The following is a 17478-nucleotide window of genomic DNA, read 5'->3' as shown; positions in this document are numbered from 1 at the left end:
CACCCTGAAACTGAGCTGCAGCACAGTGGCCAAGATCATCCAGCGTTTTAAAAGAGCAGGGTCCACTCAGAACAGACCTCGCGTCGGTCGTCCAAAGAAGCTGAGTGCACGTGCTCAGCGTCACATCCAACTGCTGTCTTTGAAAGATAGGCGCAGGAGTGCTGTCAGCATTGCTGCAGAGATTGAAAAGGTGGGGGGTCAGCCTGTCAGTGCTCAGACCATACGCCGCACACTACATCAAATTGGTCTGCATAGCTGTCACCCCAGAAGGAAGCCTCTTCTGAAGTCTCTACACAAGAAAGCCCGCAAACAGTTTGCTGAAGACATGTCAACAAAGGACATGGATTACTGGAACCATGTCCTATGGTCTGATGAGACCAAGATTAATTTGTTTGGTTCAGATGGTCTCAAGCATGTGTGGCGGCAATCAGGTGAGGAGTACAAAGATCAGTGTGTCATGCCTACAGTCAAGCATGGTGGTGGGAATGCCATGGTCTGGGGCTGCATGAGTGCAGCAGGTGTTGGGGAGTTACATTTCATTGAGGGACACATGAACTCCAATATGTACTGTGAAATACTGAAGCAGAGCATGATCCCCTCCCTCCAGAAACTGGGTCGCAGGGCAGTGTTCCAGCATGATAATGACCCCAAACACACCTCTAAGACGACCACTGCTTTATTGAAGAGGCTGAGGGTAAAGGTGTTGGACTGGCCAAGCATGTCTCCAGACCTAAACCCAATAGAACATCTTTGGGGCATCCTCAAGCGGAAGGTGGAGGAGCGCAAAGTCTCGAATATCCGCCAGCTCCGTGATGTCGTCATGGAGGAGTGGAAAAGCATTCCAGTGGCAACCTGTGAAGCTCTGGTAAACTCCATGCCCAGGAGAGTTAAGGCAGTTCTGGGAAATAATGGTGGCCACACAAAATATTGACACTTCAGGAACTTTCACTAAGGGGTGTACTCACTTTTGTTGCCGGTGGTTTAGACATTAATGGCTGTATATTGAGTTATTTTGAGGGAAGAATGAATTTACACTGTTATATAAGCTGCACACAGACTACTTTTCATTGTGTCAAAGTGTCATTTTGTCAGTGTTGTCCCATTAAAAGATATACTTAAATATCTGCAGAAATGTGAGGGGTGTACTCACTTTTGTGATACACTGTATATTAGTTGTTTATTTTTATGCTACACTAGTTGACATTGTTTTAGATCCATCAGACGTGTTAAAAATAATCTGATGGATTTGTAACAAATATTCCAGTTTTAAGGACTGAACATCTGGAGGTGAACAATGAGGTGATGGTGGGTGCAGCTCCTGTGCTGGGATGCTTACAAGCACTAGTAGGTGATTCTGGCTAAAGTTCTGATAATAAAACTCATGTTTAAGTGAATTTGAATTTGATCAACTTTTATATTCATATATATTTCAGCAAAGTTTGCTCCAGATCTGCCATCATTTTATATCTGTGTTAGTGTGGAAAAAAGAAACGACTTCTTAAAGGCTGTTTCTCTTAAACTCAACACATCTTCTGCTGAGTCCAAAATCCTTCCTATTTTTTTTAACACCTGTATTGGAATATGAGGAGTTTATTATCTGTCGCCTCATCTTAACCTGCTTGCTGAATTTCTGTTCACTTGAACAGTCTGGGTCACCCTGACCTGCTTAAGAAACTTGTTTTTCACATATTGACGCACTCACACCTATCGCAATGAAGTGCTTTGAGAAACTGGTTCTCTGCCATCTGAAAGCGGCGCTTCCACCAGCACTGGATCCCTACCAGTTTGCCTACCGTGCAAACAGATCAACAGAGGATGCCATTTCCACTGCCCTTCACTCCGCCCTCACCCATTTGGACAATAATGACACCTACATTCGGATGCTGTTTATTGACTTCAGTTCCGCCTTTAATACGGTAATCCCAACCAAGCTGGTAGCCAAGCTCAGTGACCTGGGAATCAGCACCCCCATGTGTAACTGGGTCTTGAACTTTCTAACAAACAGACCCCAGTCTGTAAGGTTAGGTAGTCAGGTGTCCTCTAGCCTGTCTCTGAGTACTGGTGTTCCACAGGGCTGTGTGTTAAGTCCACTGCTTTTCTCCCTGTCCACCCATGACTGTGTGCCGCTGCATAGATCCAACATCCTCATCAAGTTTGCAGATGACACCACAGTGGTTGGCCGCATCAAAGACAACAACGAATCGGCCTACAGGGAGGAGATCCAGCACCTGGTGGTGTGGTGTTCCTCCAACAACCTACATCTGAACACTGAGAAGACCAAAGAGCTCATCGTGGACTTCTGGAAAACCAGAAGCTGTACACACCTCCCTGTCCTTAACAATGGTGACGAAGTGGAGCGTGTCTCCAGTTTCAAGTTTTTGGGCATCCACATCTCTGAGGATCTTTCCTGGACCCACAACACATCCTGTCTGGTGAAGAAAGCGCAGCAGCGCCTTTACTTCTTGAGGAGACTAATAAAGGACCATCTGTCTCCCCAGATTCTCACAAACTTTTACCGCTGCACCATTGAGAGCGTAAGACCTATTATTTATTATTGCACCTTCTGATTACACACTGGACTGTGTTACTATTTATCATTGCACATTTCTCATTGCACAAGTTGCACCTGCACTTTACCATCACCCCGGACTGCACACTGGACTGTTGTAATTTATTTATCATTGCACCTGCACTTTACACAACTGTCATACATACATATGTATAGTTATAGTTTTTATCACTATCCTCATATAGTTATAGTTACAGCTGTATAGTTACTATTTACTCATCCTTTATTACTAGTACTGTTATTACTAATATATACCTAACAAATCTTTATTATTATTACTTTTATTATTATAATACATATTAAATTTTTTTATTAATATGCCTATTGTTACTATTGCTATTATTGTATATAGTACTATGTACATAGATATAATTTCATATATGTAAATAGCTATAGTTATAACTTTATATTCATATTAATCATAGGTATATGTTACTAATATTCTCTGTTTTTTGCACAATGCTACTATTTGCACTTCTGGTAGATGCTAACTACATTTCGTTGCCTTGTACCTGTACTGAGCAATGACAATAAAGTTGAATCAATCTATCAATCAGCTCATTAATCTGGTAAAAGTAGATCTAAAGATCAGACCAACTAATCCACTGAAATCTCACCTTAGATTCTTCCTGTCTGTGTCTGAACTGCTGCTGGTGATCACAGAACAATGTGTTGGAACTTCATCCTAGGAGCAGTTTGATGCTTAGATGTGATACGTGGGAATGTTTGTTTAATGATGTTTATATTAATAGTTTATATTAATAGTTAGGCTACATCTTTGCCCGGTTCGAGTGAACGCTGGCGCGTGTAGCTGCCGCTGCTCCCCAGTTATTTATTTATTTTTACTATTATTTTATGATTTCTGTTCTTCTGAGAGCTTGTGATTTCTGAGATCTTGCTAATACCACAGCTTGGACTCCAACCCAGTCCTTTACCAGAACGACTAAACTCTGTGTATTCAGTATGTTTTGACTGGATTACCTGTATGTGAATCGCTCCGCTCTCAGACGCTACCTGCTGCTTCCTAACTCTACTTCGTCACCATGTGGAATAATGACTCAGTTGTAAGGTTTGTCCTTGTTTGGGCTGTATTGTCCATAGTTTTTCAACCATCGGAAACCTTACACCAGTACTCGGCTGCTGAACTTCTCAGACTGCGGTTCCACCTGCCCTATATGCCACCTGTACTCCACATTCACCCGGACATTGCTCTGCCTTTTCAGCGCAGATACATCCATCGTGGGTCCCGACGGAACTTCCACATTGATGACTCGACTACCATAAACACCATCTGGTCTAAAACTAATCGTTCTCAGAGAAATTCTGGCAGGAAAGTGGACTGTGCTGTCTTAGTCAGGATAGCCAGGTCGGCTAACATCATTGCATCCTCGGACCGTTGTGTAGTTAATGTCGGGCTTTTCAACACTCGGTCTCTCACGGGTAAAAGTATTATTCTCCGGGACATCCTCCTCGACCGTAAGTTTGACTTTCTTTGTCTTACTGAGACGTGGCAACAATCCGGTGACTTCACCCAGCTGAACGAGCTAACGCCAGCTGGGTTTGTTTACATCTGTCACTGGTCGTGGAGGAGGTCTCGCGATACTCTACCGTGAGCAGTTGAAAGCCTCCACTCTCACTCTACCTGTCTACATTACATACATACATTTGAAGTAGTACCCATACAGTTGTATGGTCCAAAACCTACTGTTCTGGCTACTATTTATCGTTCTCCCAAGCCCAATAAGGATTTTATAAATGACTTTTCAGCATTTCTCATATTCCTCTGTTCACATTTCCCTAATATCATTGTGCTTGGTGATTTTAACATACATATGGACACTGTTAATCACATCACTACTAAGAATTTTATATCTTGCTTGGACAGTTTTGGATTACAACAACATATCAATTTCCCAACACACTTTAAAGGACATACCTTGGATTTAGTCTGCTGTTCTGGTGTAACTCCTCACAACTTCACCCATTCAGCTCCTTGGTTTTTACCCCATCTACGTCAGCTTAAAACTACAGGACGCCAGCTGGAGCGTCTCTTTAGGAAAACTGGTCTCACAATACACAAGGATCTATATCATAACCATCTTCTTTTCTATAAAGATAAACTTCACACAGCTAAATCCCAGTACTATTCCCAATTAATTAGAGCTGGTGATGGAAACACACGGGCCCTGTTTTGTCTGGTCACTAACACTCTTCGCCCACCTTACTCTCTACCTTCACAATTCTGTCGACCATTGCAACTTGTTAATGTCATTTTTCAATACTTAAATAGATCAGATACACCAGCAATTGCTTCCTGCTACTTCTTGTACCGTATTTTCCCCAGTTTCAGTCCCTCTTATTCATCCATTTACTACTTTTCAGCTTCCCGCTATATATCTAATCTCATCCATAAATCTAAATCTTCCACTTCTCAACTTGATCCTCTTCCAACACCCCTGGTCAAAGCATGTTTACCCGCTATATTGCCTTTGATAACTGCCATTATTCACTCCTCCCTCACCTCTGGATCTGTTCCTTTGTCATTAAAGTCTGCTGCAGTCACCCCTATTTTAAAGAAACCCGGTATAGATCCTAACAACTTCAATAACCTTCGTCCCATCTCTAACTTGCCTTTTCTTTCAAAAATCATTGAGAAGACAGTTGCTTCTCAGGTACATTCTCACCTCTCCAATAATCACCTTCATGAGCAGTTTCAATCTGGTTTTCGTCCCTATCATAGTACAGAAACAGCTCTCCTCAAAATAACAAATGACCTCTTGACTGCAGCAGACTCAGGTTTTTTATCCATACTCATTCTCCTTGATCTAAGTGCAGCATTTGATACCATCTCCCATTTTATTCTCCTCCATAGACTATCAGCCATTGGTTTTTCCAACATACCTCTGGACTGGTTCACCTCATATCTCTCTGACCGCACTCAGTTTATTCAATTAAAGACATTTACATCCCAACCCTCTCCCCTCACTTCTGGTGTTCCTCAAGGTTTGGTTCTTGGTCCTATTCTTTTCATCATCTACCTTCATCTATCTTCCTTTAGGTCATATTTTTCATAAATATAATATCCAGTTTCATTGTTATGCAGACGACACCCAGCTCTACCTTTCTAGCAAACCCACTTCTACCCTCCCTCCCTCTTTTTAGCAATTGCTAACAGGTAGTCAAGTCTTGGTTGTCCTCTAATTTTGTCAAACTCAATAGTGATAAAACAGAGGTTCTTCTCATTGGTTCTAAATCTGTCCTTGCAAAAGTAGACAGTTTCTCTATTCCCACTGACAACACTCTTGTTTTCCCCTCCCTTCAGGTAAAGAGTCTGGGTGTCGTCCTTGATAGCACTTTGTCTTTTCAAACTCACATAAATAACATCACTCGGTCTGCATACTTTTATATTCGTCATATTAACCGTCTCCGTCCCTCCCTCACTCCTGACAATACTGCCATTCTGGTCCACTCCCTGGTCACATCCCGTTTGGACTATTGCAATTCTCTTCTGTTTGGTCTCCCCCTCAAGTCCCTCCATAAGCTACAACTAGTTCAGAATTCTGCTGCCTGTATCATCTCTAGAACCCCATCCTTTCATCACATCACCCCCGTTCTTCAACAACTCCACTGGCTCCCTGTTAAATTTCGCATTGACTATAAACTTATACTGCTCACCTTTAAAACTATCCATCACCTTGCTCCTCCATATCTCACTGAGCTCCTTCACATAAATAGACTCAGCCGGACCCTTAAATCTTCTTTATCCATTGGTCTTACTGTCCCTCCAGCCCATTTGACTACCATGGGGTCTAGAGCTTTTAGCCGCTCGGCCCCCGTCTCTGGAATTCCCTCCCACCAGATATTCGTAATATTGACTCTCTGAACATTTTTAAATCACGCCTCAAATCTCACCTGTTTAGGACAGCATACAGTCTTTAGCCTGTTCTCTTGACTTTATATATTTTTATAATTCCTTTCCTTTTTTTATTGCTGTTTTATGCTGTTTGTATATGTTTTTTGCTTTGATTTTATTGTTTTATGTACGGTGACCTTGAGAGTCCTGAAAGGCGCCTATAAATAAAATTTATTATTATTATTATTATTATTAAAACTATATTTAATTTATATGTGTTAAAGGTGGTACGTTTTACAATCAGGAGACGACATATCAGGGCTGCATCAGGTTTCTTGTTCACGTTCTAGAAAGGAGAATTAAAGAAGGTAAACAAGACACGAGGACACAAGATTTAAGAGAGGACGTCTCGTTTCATAACGTGTTTTAGTCTTGAATCCTTACTAATCAGAAACGTGTCACAGGCTGAAGGACATAGAAGGCAAGAATACAGGAGGCATCAATTAATGTTTTGAGATGCATCCCAGATATCTGACCATTAAAGATTTCCTTTTCCATGACATTTAACCTCACCCATCAAGTTGATATAAACCTCATTTTATTATGTGCTTGTATCCTGCTCAACACCACCAATAATGATCAGTGGAATAAAAACTCATTAGTCACACATTATATCAGAGGTAAAGCCTGGGTGAGGTCAGAGTTCATCAAAACCACATAAAATATAAACTTAAACCTTTTCACCATTTCCTTTCATCTACTGAAGGTCCAAATTTACACCCAGCACATGTTCATCAACCAAAACTGGTCCTTCTAAACTGAAGTGGTTTTTACAAGACGTGCAAATTCTTGTGAAAGGTCAAAAGTCGAATCCACCATGACCCAGACCAGCATAAAGCAGGTAATGAAAAAAAATGAGTACTTTACATTAGAGGCTGAATGGTGGTGAAGCTGTTATTGTGGAGACCAGAGGTTTTTACCTCTTGGCCCTGGTGCTGGTAACTGCCTTTCTCCCAGTTTGTCTCAGTGTGTTTCAGCAGTTTGGCATGTTCTCTTTAATATGAGGATTTCCTCTAAGTAATGACAATAATAATAAAGATTGTATTTAGGAGAAGTTGTGAGTGAGTGAGGTGTTAGCTGCAGCAGTGCAATCATTCAAGCAGTGCAAAGACCGACTGCAGGTGCTGAGGGGGAGGATGTGATACAGTGCAGTTACTGTACACTTCCACTCACTCAGGTTTTTGTACCACCATATAACACTGTGTGAAGAACGGGGTACTACCAGGATAGTATAAACTCTGACAGTAATAATCTCCTGCATCTCCAGTCTCAATTCTACTGATGGTCAGAGTGAAGTCAGATCCAGATCCACTGCCACTGAAACGATCTGGAATACCTGATTCTCTGCTGTTAGCAAAGGAGATCAAGAGTTTAGGAGCTTCTCCAGGTTTCTGCTGATACCAGGCTAAACGCTGACCGTGGCTATCAGAGTAAACATTAGAACTGGTTTTACAGTTGATGGTGACTGAAGCTCCTGGATCAACATGTTTTACTGCAGGACTCTGAGTCACAGTCACCTGACCTCTGGATCCTGAAAACAATAAGAAGAATAAAGACGTTCACTACATGAAGAACCATGTGGAGTTTGAAGTTCATCTAGTGGATCTTCTCCACATGGCAGAGTCTCCTCGCCAGTAGAACATAAAGCATCGTGTTACCTTGAGTGCAGAGAGCCAGTGTGCAGATGAAGATGGAGATGAAGGTCATGGTTGATGTGGGTGAAGATGCTGGTCAGCAGCTCTCAGTCATGAAGTGTTAAACTCACAGAGCTTTAAACACTGACAGAGCACTGAAGCATGTAGTGTGTGTGTGTGTGTGTGTGTGTGTGTGTGTGTGTGTGTGTGTGTGTGTGTGTGTGTGGAATCACTGGAGTGGAACAGAGGTTTTTGTACGACGGCTTCATTGGAATGTATCACTGTGCTACAATTTTGGTGGAGGAACCAAACTCAGCGTCAGTAAGTAGTTTTATTTCTTCTACATTAAAAACATTTCTAATTATTAATAACAGTTATATACAATTACTGACTGTTCAGCTTTCAATAAATATATATAATTACTGAATATTCAACCTTTACTAAATACTTACAGTTTCTGAATATTAAAGACTGAATAAATGCGCTGGTGTTTTTGATGGTAAATATAAAGCTGGTCTCTGGTTGATGAAGTTTGGTGTAAACTGGTACGAGTGACTGGTGCTGATGTAAAATCCAGACGAATGCTGCTGTGTGTTTGTGCTAAACAATGAATATTTCTGTAATCAGCTACATCTGGATGTGCTGCAGTCAGTTGTGTTGAATGCTAAAGTAATAAGAGTTGATATTGAATATGTGCTAACAGAAGCTTGCAGATGTTTCTACTGAACTGCAGTGATGTGAGAACAGTGTGCAGCAGCACTGCATTGATGATTGAACACAGATGAAGGTTTCCAGTCTGGATGCTTAATAAGCAGTAAGGAGGAAATGATGTGGAAACGTTTCTAAATGGGACTTTTTGTTCTGTTTCTCCTGTACAGCCGGTCCCACGGTGAAGCCGTCCGTGTCTCTGCTCCCTCCCTCCTCTCTGCAGCTGTCTGAGGGATCGGCCTCGCTGCTCTGCCTGCTGTCTGGTTACTCTCCACAGGGGGCGCTGGTGAGCTGGACGGTGGACGGCACAGTGCTGCAGGACGGGGTGGTGACCGGAGCAGAAGAACTGAAAGGGGGCAGTTGGAGGCGTGGCAGCACCCTGACCCTCAGCAAATCACAGTGGGAAAAGGGGGAGGAGTTTGGCTGTAAGGTCTCTCACCATGGCGTCGATCATCCCGTCGTATTCAGAAAGAACCAGTGTGAAGGCTAGCAGCTCCCAGATAGAACTGAACATGGAGACACTTCCACATGCTTCTACAATGGAGTTTCAGTTCTACACAATGCTGCATTTCTGTCTTTCCTCTGTTCAGTGTCCTGTTGCTCTTCCTGTAGTTTTGCTGTGCTGAAATAAAGCTTGATTTTGGACATTGTCTGGTCTTTTCTTCTAGTTCATCATCATGATGAGTGTTAGGAGAGAAGATCTTTAGCTGGAGATTCAGTGCTGTGTGTTGTGCTTCAGTGAGTTTGGATGAAGGAAGATGAACATCTGGTGAAAGTGCTGCTCTATTCTGGGAGAAAGCAGATCACTCAGCCGTCTTCATGCAAATCTCACTTTCACCCCCATGTTCTCTCACTTTAGCTTCTACTCATTACAATCAGCTGCTTTTGGTTGTTTGCTTTTATTTCATAAATTTAATGCTGCACCCTTTTAAAATTGTGATTTTTATATAAGGCATCTAAAGTGATTTACATTTCAAACAGGCACAAACTTGATTTATTTTTAAATTTAGCGAATAAAAAGTTCAACCATCGAAGCATCAGGACAGTGTGTGCACCAACAAAAAATTTAAATTGTGGAAAACATTTAGGATTTATATTTTTGTTTGTTTGCAAAGACATAAAATGATTATTTCAGCATCTGTTATAACACTCAGCCATTATAACCACTGGAGCTTTCCCAGTGGTTCCAATTACACTGGACTGAGGCCAACGAGCACTTACAAAAGGTTAGTCGTGTCTCCTGGTAACTGGGTTTCCAGAGAAGCTACAGTTGTGATTTCTCATGTGAGACGACCCTTTTAAATTTGTAAATACATTCTCACTAACCCTGATACATAAAGGGAACCTTAATTCCTTAATCCCAAACAGTCATTGATCTGGTTAGCTAAATTGATCACATCTGGGTTTAGATGTACCACAGTAGCTGAAGAAGTTTAAGCAGACCTCTTGCAGGGTTAATTTGAGAGCGATATAGAGATTAATCAGATTCCTTTAGTAGAGGTTGTTCCTACAGGGATATAGTGTGGGCACTTGCAGACATGACTAAATCTTTGGCACCTGAATATATGCAAACTGCCCAAAATGCAAACCCTGATAAACTTTAGTTGCTATTAAATAGCTGCATAGTACAGTATTCGCAAAGCAACCTTAAGGACAAAGACTTAGCCACTATCTTAGGAAAATGGCCATCATATTAGTCACCCAGTCCAGAAACCGTTCCCAGAAAATAAAGGAGGTAAAAAGAGAAATGCAGGGCCCATGAGCAAAAGCATGCATCACTCACCAGTAAAATAGAAGGATTGGAACACACACTCTCCAAGACTAGTCAAGAGTTGAATCAAAAGTGCTCTTCTTAACCAGCAAGGGAAGCTACTTCTCAAAGGAGTGACCCAGTGCTGGTCTCTACCACAGATAGGGCACCGATCAGGACAAAATCACACGTAACATAACATGTCCAATATCTGAAGTTTTCTGGGAGTGGGGATATTCCTATGCTAAGTTGGCCTTTGTATGATTTACTGAAGAAAGATGTTCTGTTTACTTGGTGACAACTCCAAGAACAAGCCATGCAAGCTTTGACGGACAAGCTGTGCACAGCACCTTGTTTCATGCACCCTGATTATGACCAGATATTCTATCTGTAGACTGAAATTTCAGAGTGCCTTCTGTGTGGGGTCCTACCTGTGTGGAGTTTGCATGTTCTCCTTGTGTCTGCGTGGGTTTACTCCAGGTTCTCCGGTATCCTCCCACAGTTTAAAGACGTGCAAATTAGGTGAATTGGAGACACAAATTTGTCCATGACTGTGTTTGATATTAAACTTGTGAACTGATGAACCTTGTGTAATGAGCAGCTACCTCTCCTGTCATTAATGTAACCAGAGTGTGTAAACATGATGTTAAAATCCTAATAAACAAACAAACAAACTGTGGGCTGTCAAACTATTTTCTCATTACAGTGGTGGCCAGAAAGTGATTGTGGAAATGTTGTGGTTCATGTTGTGAAGATGGCGCCGCGAGTGGCAGCCTCGGCACAGTGCTCTCTAGTACTTTCCTTCTTTTTGTCTATTGTTTGTGTTTTTTGTAACCCAAACCCGATCAGTTACACCAGAGACGAACTGCTGAACTTAAGACAGTTCACTTCAAACGGTTTTTCATCCATTTTTACTGATTCTGTGAGTTTTTTGGAGATCCTTGTTGGTGGAGCAGCGGCTCTGTTGGGAACACGGAGGTGATGCAGGAGAGGGATGCGCGCCGGCAGAGATGTGAAGCTCCGACAGCGGGGATTTCGCACCACGCTCCCATCGATTCATCTCGCGAACCTCCGCTCCCTGCCTAACAAAATGGACGAGATGCTTCTACTTAAGGGGATAAACAAAAACTTTACACGCTCCGCAGCACTTTGCTTCACTGAAACCTGGCTGAGTGATTCCGTACCGGACAGCGCACTGCAACTGCCGGGCTTTCGTATACATCGCGCGGATCGCGTAACGGAGCTCACTGGGAAAGCGAAAGGTGGAGGAATCTGCTTTTACATTAATGAAGGTTGGTGTACTGATGTTACAGTATTAACACTAGAAGTCCCAGAAATTTCGAGCTCCCCCCTGAAGACCCGAAAGAGGGTCAAATGACCCTTAGTCCGAACTGACGACTCTGATGGCTCCAATTAGCATCCTTTCATTTGTAAATGTGGCCATTGCCTGAGGAATCTGCAGGGGGGAGTAGAGCTGAATTCACACTAACGTCTGTCTAATACTTGAAAAGGACTAAAAACCTGGCCTTTCTGAGCCAATGGCCTTAAAGACAGATCTTTTACTTTTTTGGGTGTCAATGACAAAAAATACCAAAATTCAAGATTAAGTCAAATAATAATGATGATTTATTAATATGAATGATCCGTGATGTTGTGCTGCATTATCCAGGTCATTTTGCCAAATGTACATATAGTTTGCAAAACATACAATCTGTTTCAAGTTTTCAAGTTTTTCTAAAAGAATTTATTTATGTTTTTCTTTTAAAAAAAGATGTGAAAGAAGTGGGTTCAAAATGACAGACAAAAAACAAAACAAATTAATTGTGTTGATCCACCTCAACAAAGGTCTTGTAAAAGAGCAAAATAATGTAAGCTGCTCCTGAGTGTGTCTGCCCACCCCCCAGCTGCATTGTTGTGCAGGGGATATGCATAAGGTTGCTAACACCTTAGCAAATTTGCATGCAGCCTTTTGTGCTGTGGGGGATAACAACACCAACCCTTGTGACTCAGATGGAGAAGACATAGTCCTTCAACCGGATTCGGACTCTGAGCTGTCTTCAGGTTAGATTTTTCAAATTACCTATTTTTATTTCCTGACTATCTTTTTTATTTAGATCCAAAACAAAATGTTAATTTGAAATTATTTATCTTGCAGATGAGGAGACTCCTCCTCTACCAAAAAAGAGAGCTCGGTTGGCGAGTGAGCCGACAGAGACCGCAAAAGATGGCACAGTGTGGCGTGAAGTACAAGTGGGGAAACGTCTCCATTTCACCCCAATAGAACCGTACCCTACAGATGGAGAGCCAAGGGCTAAGGCCAGACGAAGTGTCCGGAGTCGCCTTCAGAGCTTCCTCTGTTTTATCACTCTTGACATGCTTCGTAGCATTCAAGAATGGACTACTCAACATGCACGTCACACGGAGCAGGTGGATTGGTTCATGGATCTCCCGGAACTAATGGCATTTATTTCAGTCACTATCTTGCGGGGGGGTGACCAAGGTTCCATCACTACGTGACAGCTGGTCAGCAAACCTGGCAAACCCAAGGATCATTGCAACTATGGCCCGAAACCGCTTCCAAGACATCATGCAACACCTACGCTTTGATGACATGTTCACACGCAGTGAGCGAGCGGAGACCGATAAGTTTGCTGCAATCTCCGATGTGTGGAGATCGTTTGTCACCAACTGCATCGCATCCTACAACCCTGGTCGACACATCACTATTGATGAACAGCTTTTCCCGTCAAAGACTCGCTGCTGTTTTCTGCAATACATTGCAACAAAACCAGACAAGTTTGGCATCAAGTTTTGGGTGACTTGCGACTTGAAATCAAAGTACATCTGTAATGTCCTCCCATATCTTGGCAAGGACCCCAGTCATCCCAGCAGGGAGAGACTGTCCGAAACTGTAGTGATGAGGCTGATGGAACCATTCATGGACAAGGGCAGAACTGTAACCACGGACAATTTCTTTACATCATTGTCACTTGCACAACGACTGCTTAGCCGGAAAACCACTATCCTCGGCACAGTCAACAAGAGTCGCCGGGAAATTCCTCAATCCGCTAGACAGATGGACCGCACTGAATTCACCACTCAGGTGTTTTCAACCACTGGTGCCACACTGACAGTGTATGCACCCAAACGAAAGAAGGCCGTCTACATTCTCAGCAGCACGAACAATTGTGCAACTGAGAGATGAGTTGACTGCTACAAATACACGTGTGGCAAATGTACCAGGGACATACCCAGGCAGTGTCAGGTATGTTCCGACAGTGCAGACAGACTGCTGAGTGAGTGCTGAAATGCTGGTCACACAAGAAGGACATGCCACTCACACACACACACACACAGCCCCCCACTGCAGCCTATTGTCTAAAATTTCTAATTCTCTATTTAAAATATATAAAAAATGATTCATTGTTTGTGCTTTTTTGCTCAAATAAAACTAAACTAAATACAATATGAATAGTCTTTATATTATCAAATACAATAAACTGAATAGAACTAACTAGAAACTAAATGGCTAAACTCAATGGAAAACAACAACCTCCTGTGGTGCGACAGTAATGGCCTTATTTGCAGAACAAAAGACGGTGATTATAGGATGTTAGCTAAAATCCTTCAGGTCATTCGACCCGTCTCTGGGTTCCAAAGGTAGAAATGTGAAATGACCCCTCTCTGGGACTTCTAGTAAATACTGCAGTCCAAATTTGGAGTCTTTTTTCATTCATTGTAAGCCTTTCTACATTCATCCTGGCTGGTGTTTACATTCCACCTCAAGCCAACGTGCATGACACACTGCAAACTCTAGCGGATCAGATAACGGGATTAGAACAAAAATATCCGGACTCACTGTTAATAATTCTGGGGAATTTCAACAAAGCAAAACTAAACCACGAACTGCCAAAATATAAACAGCATATTAACTGTCCCACCAGGGATAACAACACACTGGACCACTGCTACACCATCATTAAGGATGCATACCGCCCTGTTCCACGTGCACCTCTGGGAAACTCTGATCACTGTCTAATTTACTTAATTCCAAATTACAGGCAAAAACTTAAAACGTCTAAGCCTGTAGTTAAAACAGTGAAGAAATGGACCAGAGAGGCTAAACTAGAACTACAGGACTGTTTTGAACACACGGATTGGTCTGTTTTTGAAACTGCAGCTGCAAACCTGGACGAACTGACGGACACTGTAACATCTTACATCAGTTTCTGTGAAGAGGCGTGTGTGCAAACTAAAACCTTCTGCACATACAGCAACAACAAACCATGGTTTACACCCAAACTCAAACAACTGCGTCGGGTCAAGGCGGACGCCTACAGGAGTGGAGATAGGGCCCTGTACAACAAGGCAAGAAACACACTAACCCGGGAGATCAGTGTGGCTAAAAGAAACTACACTGAAAAGCTGAAAAAACGTTTTTCAGCCAACGACCCTGCTACAGTGTGGAGAGGCCTTGGAGAAATCACCAGTTACAGGAAACCTCCCCCACCCATAGATGCAAATAAAGACCTTGCAGACGACCTTAACGACTACTTTTGTAGGTTTGAAAGTGACCACTTCACACCCATCAATCTACCCATCTCATCTGCATCTGTTATTTCATCTCTGACACCACCACCACCTTCGCCCCCAGTCACCCAGGCTACACTTAAGATAGGTGTTAAAGATGTCAGCCAGCTTTTCCGGAGACAAAAGACCAGGAAATCGTCAGGCCCGGACAACATCTCTCCCTCCTGTCTCAAAGCCTGCGCTGACCAACTGGCTCCAATTTTTACACGTATCTTCAACAGATCCCTGGAACTGTCTGTTGTTCCCTCCTGTTTCAAACGCTCCACCATCATCCCGATCCCCAAGAAATCCTACATAACTGGACTGAATGACTACAGACCGGTAGCACTGACATCAGTAGTCATGAAGTCATTTGAACGATTGGTGCTAGCCCATCTGAAGGAAACCACTGGACACCTACTGGACCCACTGCAGTTTGCATATAGGGCTAACAGGTCAGTGGATGATGCAATCAACATGGGCCTTCACTACGTCCTGCAACACCTCGACTGCCCTGGGACTTATGTAAGGATCCTGTTTGTGGACTTCAGCTTGGCTTTCAACACTGTCAACCCTGGAATTCTCTCCTACAAACTCTCCCAGCTCACTGTGCCCCCTGCCATGTGTCAATGGATTACCAGCTTCCTGACAGGCAGAACACAGCAGGTGAAGCTAGGAGAAGTCACTTCTCACACTCGGACAGTCAGTACTGGTACTCCTCAGTGAAGTGTTATCTCACCACTGCTCTTTTCACTCTACACCAATGACTTCAAGAGTTTCACAGATGGGTCACTGGAGATGCAGTTTGCAGATGATACAACAATCATTGGTCTGATTCACGACAGAGATGAATCTGCTTACCGGCGAGAGGTCGACCAGCTGGTGCACTGGTGCGGTCAGAACAACCTGGAGCTTAACACGCTCAAGACTGTAGAGATGACAGTGGACTTCAGGAAACACTCACCAGCACGGCTCCCACTCACAATTTTAGGCAGTCCTGTTTCAACTGTGGAGTCCTTCAAGTTTTTGGGCACTATCATTTCCCAGGACCTGAAGTGGGAGTATAACATCAACTCCACCATCAAGAAAACCCAACAGATAATGTTCTTTCTGCGGAAAATGCGAAAGCTGGGACTGCCACAGGAGCTGCTAAGACAATTCTACACTGCGGCCATCGAATCAGTTCTGTGCACTTCCATCACAGTCTGGTTTGGTGCAGCCACAACACAACACAGGAACAGACTGCAGCGACAGGTGAAGTCAGCTGAAAAAATCATTGGTGCTCCTCTGCCCTCTCTCCAGGACTTGTATACTTCAAGAACTAAGAAACGGGCAGAGAAAATTATCACTGACTCCTCACACCCTGGACATTACTTTATCCAACCCCTCCCCTCCGGCAGGCGCTATAGATCCATCCACATTAAAACCACCAGATTTAAAAGCAGTTTCTTCCCACATGCGATCTCCCTCCTAAATAAATAAATGACTGATAATACATACAGTGGTGTTCAAAAAAATAGCAGTCCAACACCATTAACCTGATAAATCACTGTTTTTAGTAGAAGTGATATTTCTGCATAGCAAATAATTTACATGAAAGTGTAGTAGAGTAATGAAAACAAAACAAACCCAACAATTAGAACATGCATGCCGCTCATTCTGAGTAATCGAAGCATTGATTGAAAGGGGGTTGTTCAAAATAATAGCAGTGAGGAGTTCAATTGGTGAAGTCATTCATTCTGCAGAAGAACGGGTGTCAATTTTGGCCCTTATTTAAGGTAGGAGGGTGGCAAATGTTGCACAGGTTGGTCATAGCGCATTTCCTTCTGAAATACTGGGTAAAATGGGTTGTTTTAGGCATTGTTCTGATGAACAGCGTACTTTGATTAAAAAGTTGATTGTAGAGGGAAAAAACATACAGAAAAGTGCAGCAAACTATAGGCTGCTCAGCTAAAATGATCTCAAATACCAAAACCTGAAAGACGCAGAAGGAAGCGTGGAACTACTGTTCAAAAGGATCGAAGAATAGCCAGAATGGCAAATACTAATGGCAAATTTCTTCTTTTCAACTCAAATTGTCACGACAAGTTTTCAGAAAATCTAACGTAAAATAATCAGTTGTCTTGACTACTTGTGAGTTTTTCTATGTTGTCAATGTTCATTTAACTCATGTCTGTAAGTTATCAGTTAAACAAAAGGTGGGGAAAGAGTGGGCGATTCCTATAGGTGGGACCATTTTTGAGTTAGACAGAACAATAATATTTTTTAAAACGTTTAAACCATGGGAGCATGGGGCTAACCAATTTTTTTCACAGACGAAAATCCATTAATATTA

At 42.6% G+C, this 17478-nt stretch overlaps 1 pseudogene and 1 gene segment (V, D, J or C); one reads left to right on the top strand and one right to left on the bottom strand.

Annotated features, from left to right (window-relative positions):
* The window catches only part of LOC134317855 (Ig kappa chain V-III region MOPC 63-like), an 89862-nt gene extending 81667 nt beyond the window's left edge, over nucleotides 1-8195 (bottom strand). Inside the window, 2 exon segments of the V gene segment in view lie at nucleotides 7689-8013; nucleotides 8141-8195. Coding sequence covers nucleotides 7689-8013; nucleotides 8141-8189 — 374 coding nt within the window.
* LOC134316941 (zinc finger protein 850-like) overlaps nucleotides 1-17478 on the top strand; it is a 1214164-nt pseudogene that overhangs the window by 1081289 nt on the left and 115397 nt on the right.

The sequence above is a fragment of the Trichomycterus rosablanca genome, chromosome 1 (genome assembly GCF_030014385.1).
Source record: "Trichomycterus rosablanca isolate fTriRos1 chromosome 1, fTriRos1.hap1, whole genome shotgun sequence".
NCBI classification, from domain to species: domain Eukaryota; kingdom Metazoa; phylum Chordata; class Actinopteri; order Siluriformes; family Trichomycteridae; genus Trichomycterus; species Trichomycterus rosablanca.
Note: the sequence above shows the minus strand (reverse complement) of the source record. Positions and strands in the feature narration are given on the sequence as shown.